This window comes from Tachyglossus aculeatus, chromosome 1, assembly GCF_015852505.1.
Source record: "Tachyglossus aculeatus isolate mTacAcu1 chromosome 1, mTacAcu1.pri, whole genome shotgun sequence".
Lineage (NCBI taxonomy): Eukaryota > Metazoa > Chordata > Mammalia > Monotremata > Tachyglossidae > Tachyglossus > Tachyglossus aculeatus.
Window position 1 is genome coordinate 124478748 of NC_052066.1, and position 23006 is coordinate 124501753.

Here is a 23006-nt window from a genome sequence, read left to right on the forward strand (position 1 = left end):
ATGGTGGGCTTACACAGCTACTGCTCTTTATTTAATAGATGGTCTTAATAGAAAAGACACATCCAAGTATAAAGAAGCATTCATCACATTAAAACATTTAAAAGTACATTTAGAAAATTAAGAATTTATTGCCATTTGACAACTTAACCAATCAAGAAATTCAAACTGATTATATAGTACATTTCATTTTTAATTAAATGCTGAAAAATATAAACATACAAAAAACTAGGCTTTATTTGGAGGTTATTTGTGCTCAAACTACCATAATACAAATGTTGCATAATAGTTTTACAATAGTTAGAGTATTTATTCAATATTAGGGAGGGTGTGTTTTTGATAGTGATATTTGTTAAGCATTTACCATGCATCAAGCACTCTTCTAAGAACTGAGTGGATGGTCAAATCATGTCATTTTCTTGTAATTGGTTATTTTGGTTTGTTGTAGTTCATATAAAACAAATTAAAGGTAAGAACCTTAATTCTAATGCTATGTTATTTGTATATTCTTAAAAACATTTTAATGCATTAAATACATAAATTCACTCACAGAAAATTGAGAACACCTAATACTGTTCAATACTTAAACAATTGTCATAGAAGCACTCAGCTTACTCTTAAGTAGCTAAGTTTGAAAATTTTAGTGGAAATATGTAGAAAATTAATGTTCAGAATGAAATTAGTCACTTTTGTAATTACCAATAATACTAGCTTTCACAATTTCAGTTTAAAATTTAGGGCTCAGTTTTAATTTTACTTGGAAGAACATGAATGAAGCATACCATATCAATCTCCACAGCAATTTATTTTGAATTCCTCTAGTTTAAAAATGAACATGCCATCTAAGCCTGCACAGAGAAAATGCATTTTCTGGATGAATAGTTTCACTGAAAAAAAAAATTATACTTTTTTGACTTTAATTCAGCCTGGGCAAAATAAATGGGGTGCCAAATACACTTCTCTAGGGATAAATAACTCCAGCAAATACTCACAGTCTGCCCAGGGACTAAGAAGATCCACAAATTCACCTTTCAGGCTTTCCACTCGCTTTTGTTTCTCACTCTGCTTCCTTTCTTAACAAGATACTCTTCCTTGCTTGATTCACATATTCTCTTAGCTGTAATCTAAAAACTGTTTTCCTCACAAGTTCTTAGCAAATAAAGAGCAGTAAACTGAAAGTTGGAAGAAGTTGGTAACACTGTGACTCCCAGGTGATCACTGAATAACACCCACAAAGGTGGGAACTATTTGTGAATCAGTTAAAAACCTGGCCAATCAGAGCTTGACCAAGAACACAGTTTCCATCAAAGAAGGGGTTACTATTAAAATCTCAAAGAGCTGATACAAGATTTGTAAACTCGTTATGGACAGGGAACTGTCTACCAACTCTGTTGTAGTGTACTGTGTAGAGTACAGTCGCTCAGCAAGCTGTAAATTGGGCAGGATTTTACAGGACCTTAAAGCCAGATCTTTGAGGTATCTACTTTTGAGGGCATGAGGAGAAAAGACTGGAAAATGGATGCTTAACTGATTAACAATGAGGAGAGTCCCTAAATAGGAGCTGTTTAAAGTTTTGCTATCATTATAAGTCCATGACATTTCAGTGACTGGGATGATATTTTTCTGCAGTATTCTCCTATCTTTCCAGTCCCTTAGAATTCAACATAGCTCTTCAATAAGGAGTGAAAATTCTTTCTCTGAATTTCTAATGGAAATTTTCAAGACCAAGATACTTAAGTGTAACACTTCTTGATGGAAATAATAATAATGGTATGAAGTGCATAGTATGTGCCAAGTTCTGTGCTAAGCAGTGGGGTCTCTGCCCTGCATGGTGCTAACAGCCTAAGTAAGAGAGAGGTGGATTTAATTTCCTTGAGGCATAGAGAAGATAAATGACTTGCCCAAGGTCATACAGCAGGCAAGTGTCAGAGCTGGGATTAGAATCCAGGTTTTCTGACTCTCAGGCCTATGCTCCTTCCACTATGCCATACTACTTCTCAAAAATCAACATCACTAGATCCCCTAGCTTGTGAGGTCCACTAGTTTGTAAGTTCTTGAGGGCGGGGATCATGTCTACCAATTCTATTGTGTTGTACTCTTAAAAGAATTTAGCACAATGCTCTGCACACAGTAAACACTCAGATTGATTGATTATGATCCCCTTTCCTTCTCTTCTTGGCATTTCAAGGTACAACTTTCCATTTTTCTCTTGTTGCCCCCCCCCCCCCAAAAAATCCATAAATAATAAGTAGGGGAAATTTTTTGAGTCCCTGGAAAATCTTATTGGAATAGGATTCTTTCAGAAGCCTTTTGTTAATTTATTCTAGATTCTTATCATACCAAATTTACAAAGAATATCTATTTTTCAATTTCTGAGCTGGGTCTGGACTGACTCCTACCAAGCCTGTGAAAATTTGGTTGAGTTACACTCATTGGTGAAGGAATATTTCCCCCCACCTTTTATTATTTAACAAAGTAAAGAATCTCAAAGTTGGTATCCCCTTTTTGCCAGGTTAGCATGGGAACAGAAATGCAATATTCTCCTTATTTCAAAAACATATTCCAGCCATATTTTTATTCTAAATCCTGCCAGTAAGAAGAACTTGAGACATTACTTACCAGAAGCTTTTGCAACATTGCCTGGGTTTTTAGGGACTACAACAGCTGCCTTGCTGACCTTCCTGCTTCCTGTTTCTCCCCACTCTGTCCATATTTCACTCTGCTGCCTGGATCATTTTTCTACAGAAACATTCAGGCCATGTTTCCCCACTCCTCAAGAACCTGCAGTGGTTGCCCATCCACCTCTGCATGAAATAGAACTCCTTTGACTTGAAAGCACTCAATCACCTTGTCCGCTCCTATAACTCACTCACTTTGTTACTCTCCTAATACAACTCAGCTCACAGCCTTTACTCCTCTAATGCTAGCCTTCTCACTGTACCTCAGTCTTATCTATTTTGCTGCCGATCTCCTGCCCACAACCTGCCTGTGGCCTGGAACACTCTTCCTCTTCATATTCCACAGACAATTACTCTCCTTGCCTTCAAAGTCTTATTGAAGGCGAATAAGAGGCCTACCTGACTAAGCCATCTTTTTCTTATATTCCACTCCCTTCTGCATTGCCCTGACTTGCTCTATTTACTCACCCTTCCTCCCAACCCCACAGTACTTATGAACATATCTGTAATTTACTTATTTATATTAATGTCTGTCTCCCAGTCTAGACTGTCTGTAATATTGTTATTCTGTACTCTCCCAAGCACTTAGTACAGAGCTCTGCACACAGTAAGTGCTCAGTAAATATGATTGACTGATTTATATTCAAGTCTTTCTCTCCCTCTATATTGTAAGCTCCTTGTGGGAAGGGAGCAGGTCTACCAACTGATTTGCATTGTATTCTCCCAAGCACTTAGTACGGTGCTCTGAACATAGTAAATGTTCAATAAATAACATTGATCGATTGCCTACACCAGGAGAAATGGTAATTTCTAAATTAAATCTCCATATCCCATCCACCATGGACTACCCAACCGCAATTCAACAAAAAATGTTTCCAGTGAATCACTTCCCTAGTTCAGGAACTCCCTACAGCAATGCTTGCTTCATCTGGAATTTTCTGCTTGGTTTATGTTGGTTCATGCTTGTGACAAGAAATAATCTGCACCTGCATCTTGTGATGTGTAAGGAAAATAACAGCAAAATTAAAGAAGCCTTAGAAATTAAGACATCAATGCAAGCAAGACAGCTTCATGTTAATTATTTCTTGTCCTGAACTGTCATTCAGGAAATACGGTCCAGGTAAGAGTTCAATTTAAATGAACATCGAAATACATCTTCACTAGAGGCAAATTACAGCAATTCAGATTTTTAAGGCTGTAAATTATAAGTAACATTGCCTCCTAAAGATCATTATGATGTTCCTATTTATCTCATAGATAATTATTTCCAAAAAAATTCTAATGTAGGGACTTAACATGTCCAAAACAGAACTCCACATCTTCTCACCCAAACCCCCATCTGTCCCTAGTTTTTCCTATCACTGTAGACAACACGACCATCCTCACTATCTCACAAATCCATAACTGTGGCATTATTCTCAACTCATTTTTCTCACCCAAAACATGTATTTAGTCTGCCATTAAATCCTTTCATTCTATCTCTATGACATCTCTAGAACCCACCCCTTCCTCTCCAAATTGTTACCATTTATCCTATTCAGCTTTGTCTACAACATCAGACTCCTCACTGATCTCCCTGCCTTATGTTTCTCCTTTCTCCAGTCCTTACTTTTCTCTTCTGCCTGGATCATTTTTCATCTCCCCACTCTTCAAAAACTTCCACTAGTTTTCCCCCATTTCCCCATCAAACTCCTTACCATCGGTTTCATGCAATCAAATATGTCTCCCCTTCCTACCTTATTTTGCTAATCTCCTACTATAACCCAGCCCACACAGTTTGCTCTTTGAACACCAGCCATTATACTACAATATTATCCATCTCTCTACTGACCCATTCCCCACATCCTCCCTCTCAATTCATATCTGACAGATCCTCTCTCTCCATTTTCAAAAACCCTACTGTAGTTATATCTCCTCCAATAGGCCTTCCCTGATTAAGCCCATGTTTCCCCCATTCACCCTCCCTTCTGCATCACATATACACTTGGGTCTGTACATATTAAGCACTTTGATGTTTACCCCACACCTCACCTATAGTACTTATGTACAGAGTATTCTCTTCTATCTCCCCTATGTAAGCACCTTTTAGGCTTGATCATGTTTAATGTTCTATTAGATTGTAACTTTACCAAGCACTTACTACAATGTTCTGCACACAGTAAGCACTCAATTCAAACCTTCTGATTGATTGATTGGGAGGAAGCTACATCTCCATCAGGAGGATATCTAACTCTTATTAAGCACTTACAATGTGCAAGACATTGTTTTAAGCAATGGGATGATTTCCTGAACCAATTCAGATACAACCCCTAACGGACAAGGGGCTCATAATGGAGATATACAGTCCATCCTAATTTACACCAATACTTCATATAATCTTTTCTGGGAGGAGATAATTTCTCATGTCATTAAATAGGTCACTAAAAATGTAGTATTCTGTTTCCTGTCCTTTGATCAAATGGGGCATGCTATTCCCCAGGATTCATCTGAGCTTAGTAATTCATCTGAACTTAGTACAGTGCTCTGCACACAGTAAGTGCTCAATAAATATGACTGAATGAATAATAAGTTGTCAAATCTTTTCAACAGAATAAGAAATGACAGAGCAGGATTTTTCAGTAGAAGGAAATAAAAGACAAGAAAGCTCTTTAAAAGCCCTTGAGAGAGGGACTTTCTGGTTGGAATATGGATGCCAAACTCCTTTCTTTCCCAGTTAAAATATAACTTAAAACTCTGGTTACTTGTGACATTCTTAATTTCACTTTTCTGAAGATGCTGGGAAGTCATTCATAATGATTTTATTAACTTCCAAACTGGCATACGTTTGGCTTGTCTAAATTCTTGCAGTTTCAACCGGATAAAGTAATATTTAATTCTATTCAAGACTTTTCTAAATATAAAAATTCACTGTGGACAAGGCTGTGGTTCAGTGATGAGTGAAATGATGCCCATGTACCATTTGCAAATCAGTTTCTTGAGTTTGAAAAGTGTTTTGAGGTGAACTGCATTTTGTAAAACTACCCAGAGCAGAGTATACTCTCATACAGAAAAGAAATAGAGGCAGATGCATTATTTTTCCATACTGGAATAGGGCAGAGAATTTTACTAGAACAGTAAATACTAAAATTTCTAAAATAGCATCATCAAAATTATAGACAATGATAAATCAAAAATGATTTGATTTAAAAATGTTTAAGTTCTAGATCACTGTAAACCCTTATATAAAATGGACCTTGAAACTGTAATGAGAATTATGTTCCTCTCAATAATATCATCTATGGCTAGTATATCTACCTCTGTCTCCTCCTCTAGACTGTAAGCTTGTTATTGGAAGGGAACGTATCTGTTAATTCTGTTGTAATGTACTCTCTAAGCACTTAGTCCAGTGCTTTGCACATAATAAGCGCTTGATAAATACTATTGATTGATCTTGACCTGCATACAGCAGCCCTGTGAGAAGTTTCAGGTGGCTTGTACAAACAGTTGGATGCATCAGGAAAGCAAGAGAAGGAAGAGTGTTAAAGTGTCCATTCCCCACCTGTAGCAGGGCCAACTTTTTCCAGCTACTGCTGCTATCATCATTGTATCATGAGGAAATTGCTTAGGAAGGTTTGTGTTTGTGCAAATGGGAGGTGGTACCCATCTCATTTGTGACTATATCGGTCATCTCAGGATAGCTATCAACTGTCTCTCTATTTCCCTGTGTTTGTGTGAATCTCTGTCTTTCTATCCCTCCAAGCTTCTTGGGGTTCTTCTCTCTGTATTCCTATCTTTCTCTCTCTCTCTCAACGTTTTCAACCTACTTCTCCTCTCACTGTTCTTGGACAAACTGTCCTTTACTAACATAGTTGAAGTCAATAATAGATAATGTTCTGTTTTCCAACTGAATATCCTATTGTCCTATTTATTAATTCTTAGGTTGTTAATACTTCCCCCCAACCCAACACCCACACACACACCCACACCCACACACACACACACACACACTTCTTGAGAGGACAGGATTATTTCTACCAACTCTATTGTACTCTCCCCAGTGCTTAATACAGTACTCTGCACACAGTAAGTGCTCAATAAATACCACTGATAGACTGATTAATCCCAGCTCCACCACTAATTTGCTGAGTGACTTTAGGACTTTAGGATTTTGTAAAACTATCCAGAGCAGAGTATACTCTCATTACAGAAAAGAAATTGAGGTAGATGTATTTTTTTCCAAACTGGAATAAGGCAGAGAATTTTACTAGAACAGTAAATACTAAAATTTCTAAAATAGCATTATCAAAATAATAGACAATGATAAATCAAAAATGATATGATTTAAAAATGTTTAAGTTCTAGATCACTGAAAACCCTTGTATTAAAGTGACTTTAGGAAAGTCACTTAACTTCTTTGTACCTAAATTTCTTCATCTATATAATGGGAATTTAATACTTGTTCTCCCTCCAACATTTAGACTGTGAGCGCCACTTAGGCTGAAGCCACCTAATTAGATGTCATCAAAGCTGCCTCAGCCTACAGGTCCCCAAACACAATTGATAGGAAATCCCAGGAGCTCTCTTTAGCCTTCTACACCTTCCAGACAACTGTGAGTTCCTAGAACTGGGACTAAACCCAAATTTACCTGAGAGTTTGAAGGAGCACAATATGTGGGAGCTAGGGAATTTACATTCTAATCCTATCTCTGACTCTTGCTTGCTGTGGGACTATGGGCCAGTCACTTAATTTCTCTGTGTTTCAGTTACCTCATCTGTAAAATGGGAAATAGGACTGTGTGGCACATGGACTGCATCGAACCTGACAAACTTGTATCTGGTTGTAATTACAAGTTTGTCAGTTTGGGTGTAGTCCATATACTGTATCTGGCACATAGTAAGCGCTTAACATACCACAAAAAATACATATTGTCCCTCCTCTACTTAGACAATGAGCCCCATCTAGGACAAGGACTGTGTCCCATCTGTTTATTTTGTATCTACTCCAGAGGTTAGCATAGACCTTGGCACATCATTAACAATGATGCCCTAAGGGGTACAGTACAAAATATCATTTTAAGATAATATTTCCTGGTTGGTAGGCCTTTTAGAGAGGATACTTTTAATATGCTGAATTTATGCCAGCAGTACTCTTTCTGTATTTTACTGGATTATTTTACATGTAATACTTATATCTTAAAGAAATTTCATTTCAAAAACTGTAATTTTGTAAATTGAATGAATGACTGAATGCATACTACGAAAATAAAATTGTTTGGAGACCTAAGGCAACAAACGACCTTAAAATCATGGCTCACATGAATTATTATCTTTTGGTTTACTAATTTGGCATTAAGAAAAATCTTTCATGGGCCAAGAACTGTAACTACATGTTAAACCATAATGAGCCGTAAGGAAAGTTTTTAATGTAAACTGTATCGAATTAGACATAATATATTCATGGCTAAATGCTAAATAAATGATAAACTATTCAACTATAGCACATTCACATTGTTGATGCATTATAAGCAAATTCATTTTTGAAATATTATGTTTTTGAACTGTGCTTACCTGTACAAATGTTAAAAGCAAACCATAAGAGGAAATAGAAATGATTTGTTACAGGAGTATACTAAGCAACTATCAAATCTTTGAGCTATTTTTTTAGTTTTGTCTTGATATTTAGATAAAGAAAGAATAAGGCTATATTCAATTTTTCCATAAAATAAACATAACATAAACATAACTCTATCCTTAGGGGACATTGTACTTGATTGTTGATGACGTGACCTGAAAGCTATTGATTAGCTACACTACACTTTTAAATATTTTAAATTCAGTTAAGTTAAATTTGGGAGATTAGCTGGGGAGTTTTCAGAATACTTACATTTAAGACTGGAAGTCCTGGGGCACCTCTCTCTCCCTAAAACAAGAGAAAAAAAAATTACAATTTATCAATAAATTTTCTTCATGCATTTTATTCCCGACCTTATAGGCAGTGAAAAAATAAGTTTAGTATCTTTTGTGGTGAAAAATAAGCTTTAATCTTTAAAAAGTACTCTTACTAGGTGTTATTTTTTATGCAATATCCACTCATTCTCTCCTTGTAAAACCACCTTGCCACAAACCCGATCTCAGCCACAAAAGAATGGCCTTTGGCACAATAACTAATCTTTTAGAGTTTGTCCATTCATCTAAAATTAGAATGAATATCTTTTAAAACCTGGCTTGTCGCCAACCAGACAGCTGGGAAATGCCACAGTAACAAGTGATAATTTTTGTAGTGTAAAATTCGGATTAGGATCAGCAGAAATAACAAGTGGATCACCCTTTTCCAGTTCTCACAGCTGTCTGCAGAGTGCCCATGGCCTCTTGGAAGAACTATGGTACTCAATAGAGCTTCATTTGGTACTTGGGTGTAAAAGGTTTTTATCTGACTTTACAAATTTCAGATGCTGCACTTGTCACATCCCCTGGTTAGGCAAAGCAAATGATTGGGTAAACAAACTGAATCATGCAAAACTATCTGATATGCAAGAATTGTTTAAACACTTGGACAACGGTTCATTTAATTTTCATTCTTAGTTATCCCTGCCTCCTTGCTTGTCTATTTTTGTTGTAGGCCTATTCTTGCAGGGACCTCATAATTTTCTGGAACTAAATACATTTTGCAAAAATGCTCCACAAAATGATATTTAAACCTTAATTTAGTAATGTTAACTCTACTTCACAAAACATGAACATCTAAATTTTGTAATTGATTACGCTGTCCAATATCCACTTTCATTTCTAAATTAAATTCCTTATAATTCACAGTGTGAAATGTAAACCATTAATGCAGTGTGAAATGTAAACCATCAAAGATAAGAAAATAAAATGTTTCTTTCTGTGGAACTAAAACTAACAAATCAAACAATGTTAGGTAGTTTATTGACTCTTTTTCTCTTTCTTTTCTTTCTCTTGTAACACTAGTGACAAATATAGGTTATGTTTGAATGCAGCTCCAACTACATTCTACTACTATTGAAGCCATTTACAAAGTTTACATAGTGTTTCATCTTCGCAATTCTTTGAGGTACTACCAGGACGATTTGAGGAGACTGTGGAGGGATGTGGTGAATGAAGAACAACTATTTTATCTTCATAACATCACTGACATGTATCCCATTTCCCAAAACTGCCATGAGGCAGTTTTAAAACCAACCAAATGTCTAGGAGTCTTATTAAAAAATTCTGATATTATATCATCATTTCTTTCATGAATTTTTTGACCAAGAAGTTGTAATTGCTAGAAATGCACATCTTCCTTGAATAGTTTGAATGGCCACTGGTTAATTTTCAAATGTGTCTGGCAGTAGTTTCTTTTAATAAAAATTCCAGCTTGACTTCCATAACATTTTTTAAATCCATCCGTTTCTCTTCATTCAAACTTCTATCATGCTCATCCAAGCACTTATCATATCCCACCTCAACTTCTGTATCAATCACTTTGCTGATTTTCTGCCTCCAATCTCTTCCCACTCCGGTCCATACTTCACCCTTCTGCCCATCTCATTTTTCTAAAACAAATGTTCCATGCATGTCTCCCCACTCTCAAAAAGCTCCAGTGGTTGCCTATCCATCTCCACATCAAACAGATACTCCTTATCATCGGGGTATTAAAGTTCTCAATCAGCTCACCCTCCTATCTAAAGTCGCTAATCTCCTACTACAATTCAGCCTGTACACTTTGCTGCTCTAGTATCAACCTACTCTTTGTCTATTGTTCATATCCTCAGCATGGCACAGAGAACAAAGTACACAGAAAATGGGCCATGGGTTCTAATCTCAGCTCTGCCACTTGTGTGCTGGTGACCATGGGCAAGTCACTTGACTTTTCTGTACCTTATTTACCTCATCTGTAAAATGAGGACTGAGACTGTGAGCCCCATGTGGGACAAGCTCTGTGTCCAACCCGGATTGCTTGTAACCACCCTAGCACTTAGTATAGAGCCTGTCACATAGTAAAGTGCTTAACAACTACCACAAATATTATTATCCTCCCTCTGGCTTGGTACTCCTTCCTTTCATATCCTACAGACCACCACACTCCCCATCTTCAAAGCCATACAAAAATCATATTTCCTCCAAGAAGTCTTCCCTGACTAATCTCTTATTCCCCCACCTTATTAACACCACCCCTGTTCTGCATTCCCTTCGTATGTGGGTCTGTACCAATTGAGTTGTACAAATTAGAAGCAGTGTGGCTCATCGGAAAGAGCACGGACTTTGGAGTCAGAGGTCATGGGTTCGAATCCTGGCCCCACCACATGTCTGCTGTGTGACCTTGGGCAAGTCATTTAACTTCTCTGAGCCTGTTACCTCATCTGTAAAATGGGGATTATGACTGTGAGCCCCACGTGGGACAACCTGATCACCTTGTATCTCCCCCAGCACTTAGAACAATGCTTTGCACATAGTAAGCGCTTAACAAATGTTGCCAACTTGTACTTCCCAAGCACTTAGTACAGTGCTCTGAACACAGTACGTGCTCAATAAATACGATTGAATGAATGAACAAATGCCATCATTATTATTATTATTATTATTAAGCGCATTGGTACTTACCTCAGCCCCATAGCAATTATTTACATATTTAATCATTTATTAAATCATACTTATTGAGCACTTACTGTGTGCAGAGAACTGTACTAAGCATTTAGGAAGTACAAATCGGCTACATATAGAGACAGTCCCTACCCAACAACAGGCTCACAGTCTAGAAGGGAGAGATAGACAACAAAAATAAACAAGTAGACAGGTGCCAATACCATCAGACTTCCTACCCAAACCCTGTCCTCCCTGTGACTTTCCCATCACTGTAGACGGCACCACCATCCTTCCTGTCTCACAATCCCGTAATCTTGGCATTATTCTTGACTCCTCTCTCTCATTCAACCCACATATTCAATCCATCACTAATTCCTGTCAGTTCCACTTTCATAAAATTGCTAAAGTCTGTCCTTTCCTCTCCATCCAAACTGCTACCGTGTTAATACAATCACTCACCCTCTTCCGCACTCACCCTCTTCTGCCTAGATTACTGTATCAGCCTCCTTGCTGACCTTCCAGCCTCCTGTCTCTGCTCACTTCAGTCCATACTTCACTCTGCTGCCCGGTTCATTTTTCTACAAAAACGGTCAGGACATGTTTCCCCACTCCTCAAGAAACTCCAGTGGTTGCCCATCCACCTCTGTATCAAACAAAAACTTCTCACCATTGGCTTTAAAGCATTCAGTCACCTTGCCCCCTCCTACCTTACCTTGCTACTCTCCTCCTACAACCCTGCTGGCACACTTAGCTCCTTTAATGCTAACCTTCTCACTGTACCTCGATCTCACCTATCTCGCTGCTGACCCCTCGACCACATCCCTCCTCTAGCCTGGAATGCCCTCCCTCCACAAATCCGACACAAACTCTCCCCCTGGTTCAAAGCCTTTTGAAGGCACACCTCCTCCAGGAGGCCTTCCTTGACTAAGCCCTCCTTTCCTCTTCTCCCACTCCCTTCTGCATTGCCCTTACCTGTTCCCTTTATTCATCCCCCCTCCCAGCCCCACAGCACATGTATATATCTGTAATTTATTTATTTTTATTAATCTGTCTCCCGCTCTATACTGTAAGCCTGCTGTGGGCAGAGAATGTGTCTGTTTACTGTTATACTGTACTCTCCCAAGCACTTAGTACAGTGCTCTGCACACAGTAAGTGCTCAATAAATATAATAGAATGAATGAATGAATGAATGAATGACCTCTTGCCCACATTCTCCCTTGGGCCCTGAACTCCCTCCTTCATATTTGACAGATTACCATTCTCCCCACCTTCAAAACCCTCCTAAAATCACATCTCCTCCAAGAGACCTTCCCAGACTAGGCCTTTTATTTCCCCTATCCACTCTCCCAATTGCATTGGCTATGTATTTGGCTGGGTACCCCCTAAATCCTTTAATAGTCACCCCAGCCTCGTAAAATTTAAATTAATATTCCACACTCTATAATTTCTCCTAATCCCTAATCTATTTTAATTTCTGTTATTAAAAGTTACTCTAGCTTCCAGGAGGCAGGCCTGAACATATATGAGGGAGAGGTAAGAATGGGATTTTAAGTAGCAGGAAGCAGCGTGGTCTAGTGGAAGGAGCCCAGAGGACCTGGGTTCTAATTGCAGCTCTGCTACTTGTCTGCTGTGTGACCTTGGGCAAGTCACTTAACATCTCCATGCCTCAGTTTCCTCATCTGTAAAATGGGGATTCAATCCTACTCCCTCCTACTTAGATGTGAACCCCATGTGGGACAGGGACTGTGTCCAACCTAAATACCTTGCATTTACCCCAGTATTTAGTACGGTGCCTGTCACATAGTAAGTGCTTAACAAATAATATAAATAAAAAGTAGTGGAACTGGACTTTTAATATTCCCAAAAGATGAAACAGATCTTATTAGGTCCACAGGCTGCTCAAACTTTGGTCTAAGTGTTAAGACCAAACTGCTGAGAAGCAGTATGGCCTAATGGAAGAACACAGGTATAGGAGTCAGAGGACCTGGGTTATAATCCAGGATCCACCACTTGCCCACTGTGTGAACCTGAGCAAGTCACTTAACTTCTCTGTGCTTCAGTTCTCCCGCCTACTTGGACTGTGAGCCCCATGCAGGATAGGGACCACATCCACTCTAATTAACGTGTATCTATACCAGTGCTTAGAACAGTGTTTGACATATAGTAAAAAAATTATTCTGTCCACATGTGTTTGTTGGATGGAAGATCCAGAAGTCCCATAAGCTGCATGCATTTCAGGTCTTTTCAAGGACTGATTGCTGCTTGCTCTGTCAATTCTATTGATTTGGTAATAAATCTTTGTGGGCAGGGAATGTGTCTGTTTATTGTTATATTTGTACTCTTGTACTTCCCAGACTGAGCCCCTTCCTTCCTCCCCGTCTCTCCCCCACCCCCCTCTCCCCCTCGTCCTCCTCTCCATCCCCACCATCTTACCTCCTTCCCTTCCCCACAGCACCTGTATATATGGATATATGTTTGTACATATTTATTACTCTATTTATTTATTTATTTATTTTACTTGTACATATCTATTCTATTTATTTTATTTTGTTAGTATGTTTGGTTTTGTTCTCTGTCTCCCCCTTTTAGACTGTGAGCCCACTGTTGGGTAGGGACTGTCTCTATATGTTGCCAACTTGTACTTCTCAAGCGCTTAGTACAGTGCTCTGCACACAGTAAGCACTCAATAAATACGATTGATTGATTGATTGATTGATTGATTCCATGGCTCGGGCTGGGCTTATAAGCAGAAACTGTGAGATTTGGTACCATGTTGGACCCAACTGTGGCCAGAGAGGGCTGACACTGTACTGTGCTCAGGGCTAGGGGAAAGTATGCAGCATACAGCTGCACTTGCAGTCAGTTTACAGAGGGTTCAGGGATGATGACTCCAGTGGCTAGGGAAAGCAGCGAGGAAGGCCAGTATGGGGGTTTCAGCCAAAGAAAAAACAGACAGGCTGGGGACATATCATTATATCTTGCTGCTTCCCAACCTGTAATTTATTTTAATGCTGGTTTTTCCTAATAGCTTGTAAATTCCTTGACAGCAGACATCATATCTACCAATTCTATTATTGCATTGTCCTCTCCCAAGTACTTAGTACAAGGCTCTGCACACAATAAAAACTCAATAAATACCACTGATTGATTGATTGATTAATTAACTATCACCTTGCTGATGTTCCTCCTTCCAGTCTTTCCCCTTTTCAGTCCACACTTCACTGTGCTACCAGGATCATTTTTCTAAAATGTCATTCTGCACTCACCTCCCCGCTCTACAGAAACCTCCAGTGGTCATTCATTTCTCCCTGTATCAAGTAAAAACTCCTCGCCATTGGCTTTAAGGCTTTCATCTATTCTCTTTCTCCTACTTATTCCTACTATCCTTCTACATTACCCCAGGTCACATGCTTAGTTTCTCTCAAGCCAAACTACTGACTGACACTTGTTCTTCTCTCTCCCATTACCTGTCTCTTATTCACATCCTCCCCTCTGCCTGGAACTACCTCCCCCTTCAGAATTGGCAGACCACAACCCTCCCCATCTTCAATACCCTTCTGAAATCACTTCTCTCTCTAGACTGTAAGCTCATTGTGGGCAGGGAATATGTCTATGTATTGTTATATTGTACTCTCCCAAACAATTAGTGCAGTGCTTTGCACACAGTAAGCACTCAATGAATACAACTGACTGAATGGATAAATCTCCTCCAGAAGGCCTTCCTTAATTACTTCCTAATATTTTCCCTTATAGTTCTTTACTGAACTTCAGCACTTTTAAGAAACCTACTAGGTACTCCCATCTCCTTTGCCCCTTCCTCCCCAACCCCCTCCCACAAACCACAAAACTTATGGTTGCATCTTTATGCTCTATATTACCTCTTTCTAGCTCCTTTAATTTTAAAGTCTGTCTCCCTTGCTAGATTATAAGGTCCTTGAGGAAAGGTACTCTCAAGTACTTAGTTCCATACTTTGAACACAGTAGGTGCTCAATAAATACTCTGACTGATCATTTTATTTAGATATAGTTGTCAATTTTTTTACAAAAATACTTTTATGGGAATGCAGGTTAATTACCTTCTCTCCCTTTTGGCCAAGCAGACCATGAGGACCCAAATCACCTTTCAAGCCCTGTAGAAAGAAAAGAACAATGAATTAACAATGAAGTAACAGCACAATCTTCTCAATTATTAACATTCCTTTTGTAATGAAATAAATTCAGATTTGCTGAACTTCCCATTTTCAGTCCTCAGTTTGCAATAAGTGGAAACATAGAGACAACTGGCACTAAAATGATAAGCAACATCTGTGCTATGGTGGATACAGAAACATTAAATCAGTGAGTGTTCTAAATACTGCATATTTGTGCAACTTCACTTCCTGCTAAAATTACATTAATTCACCATCTGGAAGACCATCGTTTAGAACTATAAAAGCTTTTAAGTAGCCACTTTGGATTAAATTTGTGAATGTGGTAAATACCCCTGATTTAACTTGATTTGCCCTTTATTACAGTTGCCAAAAATTCATGAGTTAAATCAGAAGTCTCTTTATGTTCAATCCTGAAATCCGAATTTGAGGAGAGATAATGAGGATTCACTCTTTCTCCATTTAAAAAATTGGAATAAATGCTGCAACACGATAATGTAGATAGTTCACCTATACAATAATTCATAGCTATCCTTGGCATAAAACATTTCAAAAATATCTTGTTAATATTTTCATGAATTTCCCAGATTCCAGGAGCTACCACTGGAATCCCTTAGTATAAAATTGTGATTTAAGAGGAGAAATACATTTAGAGAATTAAAATATTTTTGTTGCAAGTAAAAACTTAACTATACTTTGAGAAATCAAACACAATGGAGGAAAGCAAAAATCTAAATGCCCCCCAAAACTTATACATAAACAATTCCACAGACAAAACATGCAGGATGAATTCTACTCCTTTAACAGACCAAAGAAATGGACACAATTCTTAGGCACTGTCCTAATATCCTCTAAAGTTTCTTTCACCTCTCAATATTACAGACTTGAATTGAATGTCTGTATCAATATGAACACCATTGCTCAAATCTGAGGCCTGGACAGTCTTCTGCATGAAACACAGTAAACTGTGGTATAAAGCACCATATGTGTCTAGTTTCTTGATAAAATTCAATAATTTAAAAATTCTCAAAAGCATAGCAGTTGACTGCACATTGCATAGAGAAATGCAATTGAATTCTGAAGTAATTTAGTATAACTCTAAATATGGTTATAAAATGATAATATGCTTCACTGGAAAATCTAAATGCATTACCTTTAGAAATTAACATGCCTGGACATACTATATTTATTAAAAAACCTTATGATGAGAAATTATAAAAATCATTATTTGCCCAAAGCTGTCACAGACATTCTTGAATTGGTCAATTTGGTACAGTAGTTTCACTCCATGGCATGCACTTAGAACAGTGCTTTGCACATAGTAAGCGCTTAATAAATGCCATCATTATTGTTATTATTATTAACCCAGTTTCAACTGATTGACATTTCATCCAATGCAGTGTAGCAACAGCTGCCAGCAGCTGATACTCAGATCTGTGTGTTTTCGATATTTTGGTATTCAGTAGTAGGAATTACACCATATAAGCAGATTAACATGATTATTTCAGAAACGTCAGATGTTACATTCCCAAGTAGTAATGAGTAGAGACACTAACAGTGATAAATGTAAAGCACTTCAACCTCTGAGGCCTCAACCTGATGATTGGGATCTTTAAATAAACTAGTGATAGCCAAGATATCACAGCCTTTTTTTTAAAGCTGTTCTATGTCAAATGAAATACATGCTGCTTGTTGAGTCTCATGTGATTTTTTAAACATATTTCAAAGGCAATTTCTAGAATTCTTTTGTTGATATAAACGTATTACATATGCTGTATTCACAACAAAGCTCATTAAAATTTTTCAGAATGTAAAGTTGCAACATCTTGTGCATTCATAACATGTGAGCATTAAACCTTTCAAAGTGTTTAGCTGATACCTAATCATCTCAAGTGAGTTGCATGTAGTAAAAGAGATCATCTAAAAGAGGTCTGTGTAGTAAAAGAGATCATCTAAGCACTAATGCATAAATGTGCGCTGAGCTATGGAAAGATAGATGATACCTAATCATCTCAAGTGAGTTGCATGTAGTAAAAGAGATCATCTAAAGGAGGCCTGTGTAGTAAAAGAGATCATCTAAGCACTAATGCATAAATGTGTGCTGAGCTATGGAAAGAAAAACAAGATGAACTTTCTATATTGTCAGCATATCTTTATGTGTCAAGTATACAGTTCATCTCAGCCAGGCTTCCAGAGACTAGTAAGAGAATATTCAGCTCAATATGTATTATATGATTCTACTTAAAGAATGTCTTCCACCCAAGCTAATAGATTGTATTTAATTTGGCTTGTTTGTCTGCCTCGGGCTCAGTACCTTTTGGAAAGAGTTCCTCAAATGTAGTTCATGAAATGGATAGTAGGAGTAGGGTTCTAGTAAAGTTAAAGAAGCCAACAGATATAATATACAAGGAAAACCCACAAATGATTTCTTCAAACTCCAGAGATATAGTGCCTGTCTGCTGCCTAAGCTGAGAGGGTTGGACTGAGAGTAAGAAAAAAACACTCAGTGATGAATCATAGGAACCAAAGAACTCAAGAACATAAATCACGCTGAATTGGATCAGGCCAGTGGTCCACCCAACATGGTTCTCTTCTTGATATCCATACATCATTTATTTTTCTTTCTATAAAATGTTTAATTGCCACATACTCTAGCAAGTTCTAGAGACCCTTCTAGAACTAAAAACTAAAACTAAACTTTTTCATGTAATGTTCCAGTATTTCTGACTTTTCTCTCTAATACCCCTCTGTGGATCTCTTGTCTATGAAAGCATTCAAAGCTTCCTTGACTATGTTCAGTGTGCACAGCTCTGTGATAGTAAATTCCACATGCTCCTACACATGGGCAAAGGGCTCCCTTTTGTTAGCTTTGCATATTCCACATTTGAACTTCAACCTATCCACCCTGGTACTTGTGATTTAGTGAACAAGTCCATGTTCACTTAGTGCACTGCCTTCATGAATTTGTGAACTGTAACAATGGTCTCTGTCCGTTTTTAGTTTTGATCTTTTCAGCTTTGTGAGACAGTTCCATTCTAAGATAAATTTTCTGTTAGGCAATTCTTCGACATATTTGGTCACATGCCTTAGTTTTGTCATAGTATCTATTTTCTTGCTGGTCTCAAAGGCAGATGGATATGAGCAAGTACTCTTGTAAAAATATTTTTATTTCAAACAATTCAGAGCCTTTTCTTTCCATATAACAAAGTTATCCAACCATTATATTTCAATACTTGGTCACTAAAGTCTTTCATTTAATGTTGGGGAAAATAAATGACAAGTCTCCACTCTCAAGTATAAGAAATACACTTTGGTATTCTATTCCCTTTCTTCTTAACCCTTTAATTTAGATTACAGTGTAGCAGGTGGCTCGTATTAACCCTTCCTTCTGACAAAGACTTAATGAATCTATTATATTGACATTTTATCGGCATTGGCATATATTACATCTATCTTTAGGCTCAATAAAATGACCACGATAACTGTGTCTTCATCATCAAAGCAGTAGTGAAGGTTTAGGGGATTATTTAGATATTACCCACCAAAAATATGGGAATTTTTTGCTTGAATCATCCAGAAAATGTAAGCTTCAGGATAATTTTCATGGTACAGAGATGATTTACAGGTACGCAAGCCTTTTGGCCCATATCTATTTACCTCTTACAAGTGCAATCACACAAAAATATGAATTCATTTAATCAGTTATATGCTTACATCTTTGCCATCTTTGCCATCAATGCCTGGATCTCCTTTTTCTCCTTGTTCACCCTGAAAAAAAATTGAGATTTCTACTGAATTAAGAGTATAAGATTTCATTCATTCATTCATTTAATCATATTTATTGAGTGCTTGCTGTGTGCAGAGCACTGTACTAAGTACTTGGAAAGTACAATTCAGCAACAGATAGAGACAATACCTATTCAACAACGGGCTCACAGTCTTGAAGGGGGAGACAGACAACAAAACAAAACAAGTAGGCAGACATCAGTAGCATCAATATAAATAGAATTACAGATATATACCCATCATTAATAAAATAAATAGAATAATAAATATGTACATGTGTGCACAAGTGCTGTGGGGTGGGGAGGGGGGTAGAGCAGATGGAGGGAGTAGGGGTGATGGGGAGGGGAGGAGGAGCAGAGGAAAGGGAGAGCTCAGTTTGGGAAGTCCTCCTGGAGGAAGTGAACTTACAGTAGGACTTTGAAGGGGGGAAGTGAGCTAGTTTGGTGGATGTGAGGAGGAAGGGCATTCCAGACCAGAGGTAGGACATGGGCCAGGGGTTGATGGCAGACAGGAGAGAATGAGACACAGTGAGGAGGTTAGCTACAGAGGAGCAGAGTGTGTGGGCTGGGCTGTAGAAGGAAAGAAGGGGGAAAGGTGATGGAGAGCTTTGAAGCCAATAGTGAGGAGTTTTTACTTTAGATGAATGTTGATAGGCACCACCGGAGATTTTTGAGGAGAGGGTGACACACCCGGAGGATTTCTGTAGAAAGATAATCCGGGCAGTAGAGTGAAGTGTAGACTGAAGTGGGGAGAGACAGGATGTTGGGAGATCAGAAAGGATGCTGATGCTGCAATCCAGTTGGGATATGATGAGTGATTGTACTAACAAGGTAGAAGTTTGCATGGAGAGGAAAGGGCAGATCTTGGCGATGTTGTGAAGGTGAGACCAGCAGATTTAGGTGACAGATTAGATATGTGGGGTGAATGAAAGAGCGGAGTCAAGGATGAAACCAAGTATAACACCAAGGTTGTGGGCTTGTGAGACAGGAAAGATGGTAGTGCCATCCACAGTGATGGGAAAGTCAGGGAGAGGGCAGGTTTTTGGAGGGAAGATAAGGAGCTCAGTCTTGGACATACTGAGTTTTAGGTGGTGGGCGGACATCCAGTTGGAGATGTACTGAAGGCAGGAGGAGATATGAGCCTGGAGGGAGGAAGAGAGAAAAGGGGAGGAGATGTAGATTTGGGTATCATCTGCGTAGAGTTGATAGTTGAAACTGTGGGAGCGAATGAGTTCACCAAGGGAGTGAGTATATATAGAGAACAGAAGGGGACCAAGAACTGACCCTTGAGGAACCCCTAAACTAAGGGGATGGGAGGGGGAGGAGGAGCATGCGAAGAAGATGAAAATGTATGGCCAGAGAGATAAGAGGAGAACCAGGAGAGGATAGAGTCCGTGAAGCCAAGGTTGGATAATGTGTTGAGGAGAAGAGGATGGTTGACAGTATCAAAGGCAGATGAGAGGTTGAGGAGGATTAGGATAGAGTAGGAGCCATTGGATTTGGCAAGAAGGAGGTCATTGGTGACTTTTGGCAGTTTCAGTGGAGTGGAGGGGATTGAAAGCCAGATTGGAGGGGGTCCAGGAGAGAGTTGGAGGAGAGGAATTTGAGGCAGTGAGTGTAGACAACTTGCTCTAGGAGTTTGGAAAGAAAGGGTAGGAGGGAGATGGGGTGATAACTGAAGGGAGTAGTGGGGTCAAAGGAGGGTTTTTTTAGGATGGGAGAGACATGGGCATGTTTGAAGGCAGAGCAAAGAAGCCGTTGGAGTGTGAGCAGTGGAAGATGGAAGTTTAGGAGGGGAGGACTGAGGGGGTTAGAGTTTTTATAAAGTGAGAGGGAATGGGGTCAAAAGCAGAGGTCGAGAGGGTGGCATTTGAGAGGAGGGAGGAGGGGTGCTCACGATACTGCTGGAAAGAATGGGAAAGTAGAGGAGGGGGTTGAGAGTGGGGGGGATGGAGAAGGGGGAGGAGTGACTTTAGGGAGCTCAGGCCTGATGGTGTTAATTTTCCTAATGAAGTAGGTGGCCAGATAGTTGGGGGTGAGAGAAGCACTTAGTACAGTGCTCTGCACACAGTAAGCACTCAATAAATATGATTGAATGAATGAATGAATGAATGAATGAGGAGGGGGAGGAACAGGGGCCTGGGAGGGAGTTAAATGTCTGGAACAGCTGATGGGGGTGATGGGCATGGGTGTCAATAAGGGAAGAGAAATAGTTTTGTCTGTCAGAGGAGAGGGTAGAGTTAAGGTAAAAAAAGATAAATTTAAAGTGAACAAGGTTGGCCTGGTGTTTAGACTTCTGCCAGCAATGCGCAGCAGTTTGAGCATAAGAGTGAAGGAGGTGGAAAGTGGCAGTGATCCAGGGCTGTGGGTTAGGGTGCGAGAGCAATGAAAGGATAGGGGAGCGAGTGAGTTGAGTTGAGTAGAGAGGGTGGAGTTGAGAGCAGCAATTTGGTCATCAGGAGTGGGTAGAGTGGATAGGAAGGCAAGGTGAGGTGTGATGTGCTTGGGAAAATAATTAGACAACTAACTCTGTAATGTCACATTAACTTCATTATAATCAAATTTAAATATAATAGGGAAAGCAAAACAATCAGCATACCTCTATGTAGGATATATCTTTTAACACTAAACCAATTGGTAGTAGTGCAACTAGTAAATTGATAATGTCAGATGCAATCTATCCTGACTAGCAAGGTGTTTGATTTTGGTTTCACAGTTTTGTAACCAATAAAACTGAATTTTTCTCCAGCAGAAAGTTTCAGCAGAAATATTTTCCTACCAGCATTTCTATGATTATTCAAATCACTGAGTGCATACATTCAGGTGTGTATTACATATGTTTCATTATAGTGCTCTGCACACAGTAAGCACTCAATAAATGCCACTCGATTGCTATTTTAGTTAAAATGCTGTCAGTGATTCAGGGAACAGTCATATGAGTCTTTTTGGCTAGACTGTTGAAAAAATCAATTTGCCTGCATACATATTTTTGTATGCACGCACGTGCACAGCATCAAACAGTACTTCAATAAAACTTTCCCTTGATGTGGAGATGTGCAGTAATGCAACACCCATGTTATTAGACTCACTTTCAGGTCAGTTGTATCTTAGAGAATTACCTTCTCAGGTTTAGGAAATCAGGCACAGAGAAAAAAACTGTGGCCAGTGGCTGCCCTCTACCCAACACCAGATATATCAGCACCTAACTAAATAATAACAATAATAATAATAAAAACAGCACTTGCTAAGCACTTACTATGTGCCAAGTGCTGGGGTAGATATAAGTTAATCAGGTTGGACACAGTTCCTGTCCCACATGGAGCTCACATTCTTAATCCTCATTTTACAGATGAAGTAACTGAGGCTCAGAGAAGTTAAGTGATTTGCCCAAGGTCACACAGCAGACAAGTGGTGGAACCGGGACTAGGAAGAGCACTAGAGAAGTCATTAGTACATGGCAGCAGGATCCAATTAGTGGGCTAGAAAACCTGAAAGAATCGATGCAAAAATGTCACAGACATACAGGGGAGAATTTGTCACTGAAAATTTGGTTCAACAAGGATCCACTGCCAGTTAAGTAGCTTTGCAACTGCTTGGTTTAGAATTTCAGAATCATGAACATTTTGTATAGAACTTGGAACAGACATTCAAGAATAAATATTTAAGGCATAAACCAACACTTTGATAATAGAACCCTGATATCATCATCTTGGTAATTGTTATTAAATTAACATCTGTAAGGAATAGAGTGTGTATCATGTAATAAAGTAATGATATCTTACAGTTTGATTAGTTAAGACTACGAATTGTAAGTTATTTTTTGTGCCAAGAT

The 23006-nt window shown here is 38.7% G+C and overlaps 1 protein-coding gene across 1 annotated transcript in view; it reads right to left on the bottom strand.

The window, feature by feature from the left end:
- The window catches only part of COL19A1 (collagen type XIX alpha 1 chain), a 335135-nt gene that overhangs the window by 187322 nt on the left and 124807 nt on the right, over nt 1-23006 (bottom strand). The window contains exons 11-13 of the mRNA XM_038744466.1: nt 19104-19157; nt 15318-15371; nt 8539-8574 (exon numbers count right to left, since the gene is read on the bottom strand). Coding sequence (XP_038600394.1) covers nt 8539-8574; nt 15318-15371; nt 19104-19157 — 144 coding nt within the window. The remainder of the gene's footprint in view (nt 1-8538; nt 8575-15317; nt 15372-19103; nt 19158-23006) is intronic.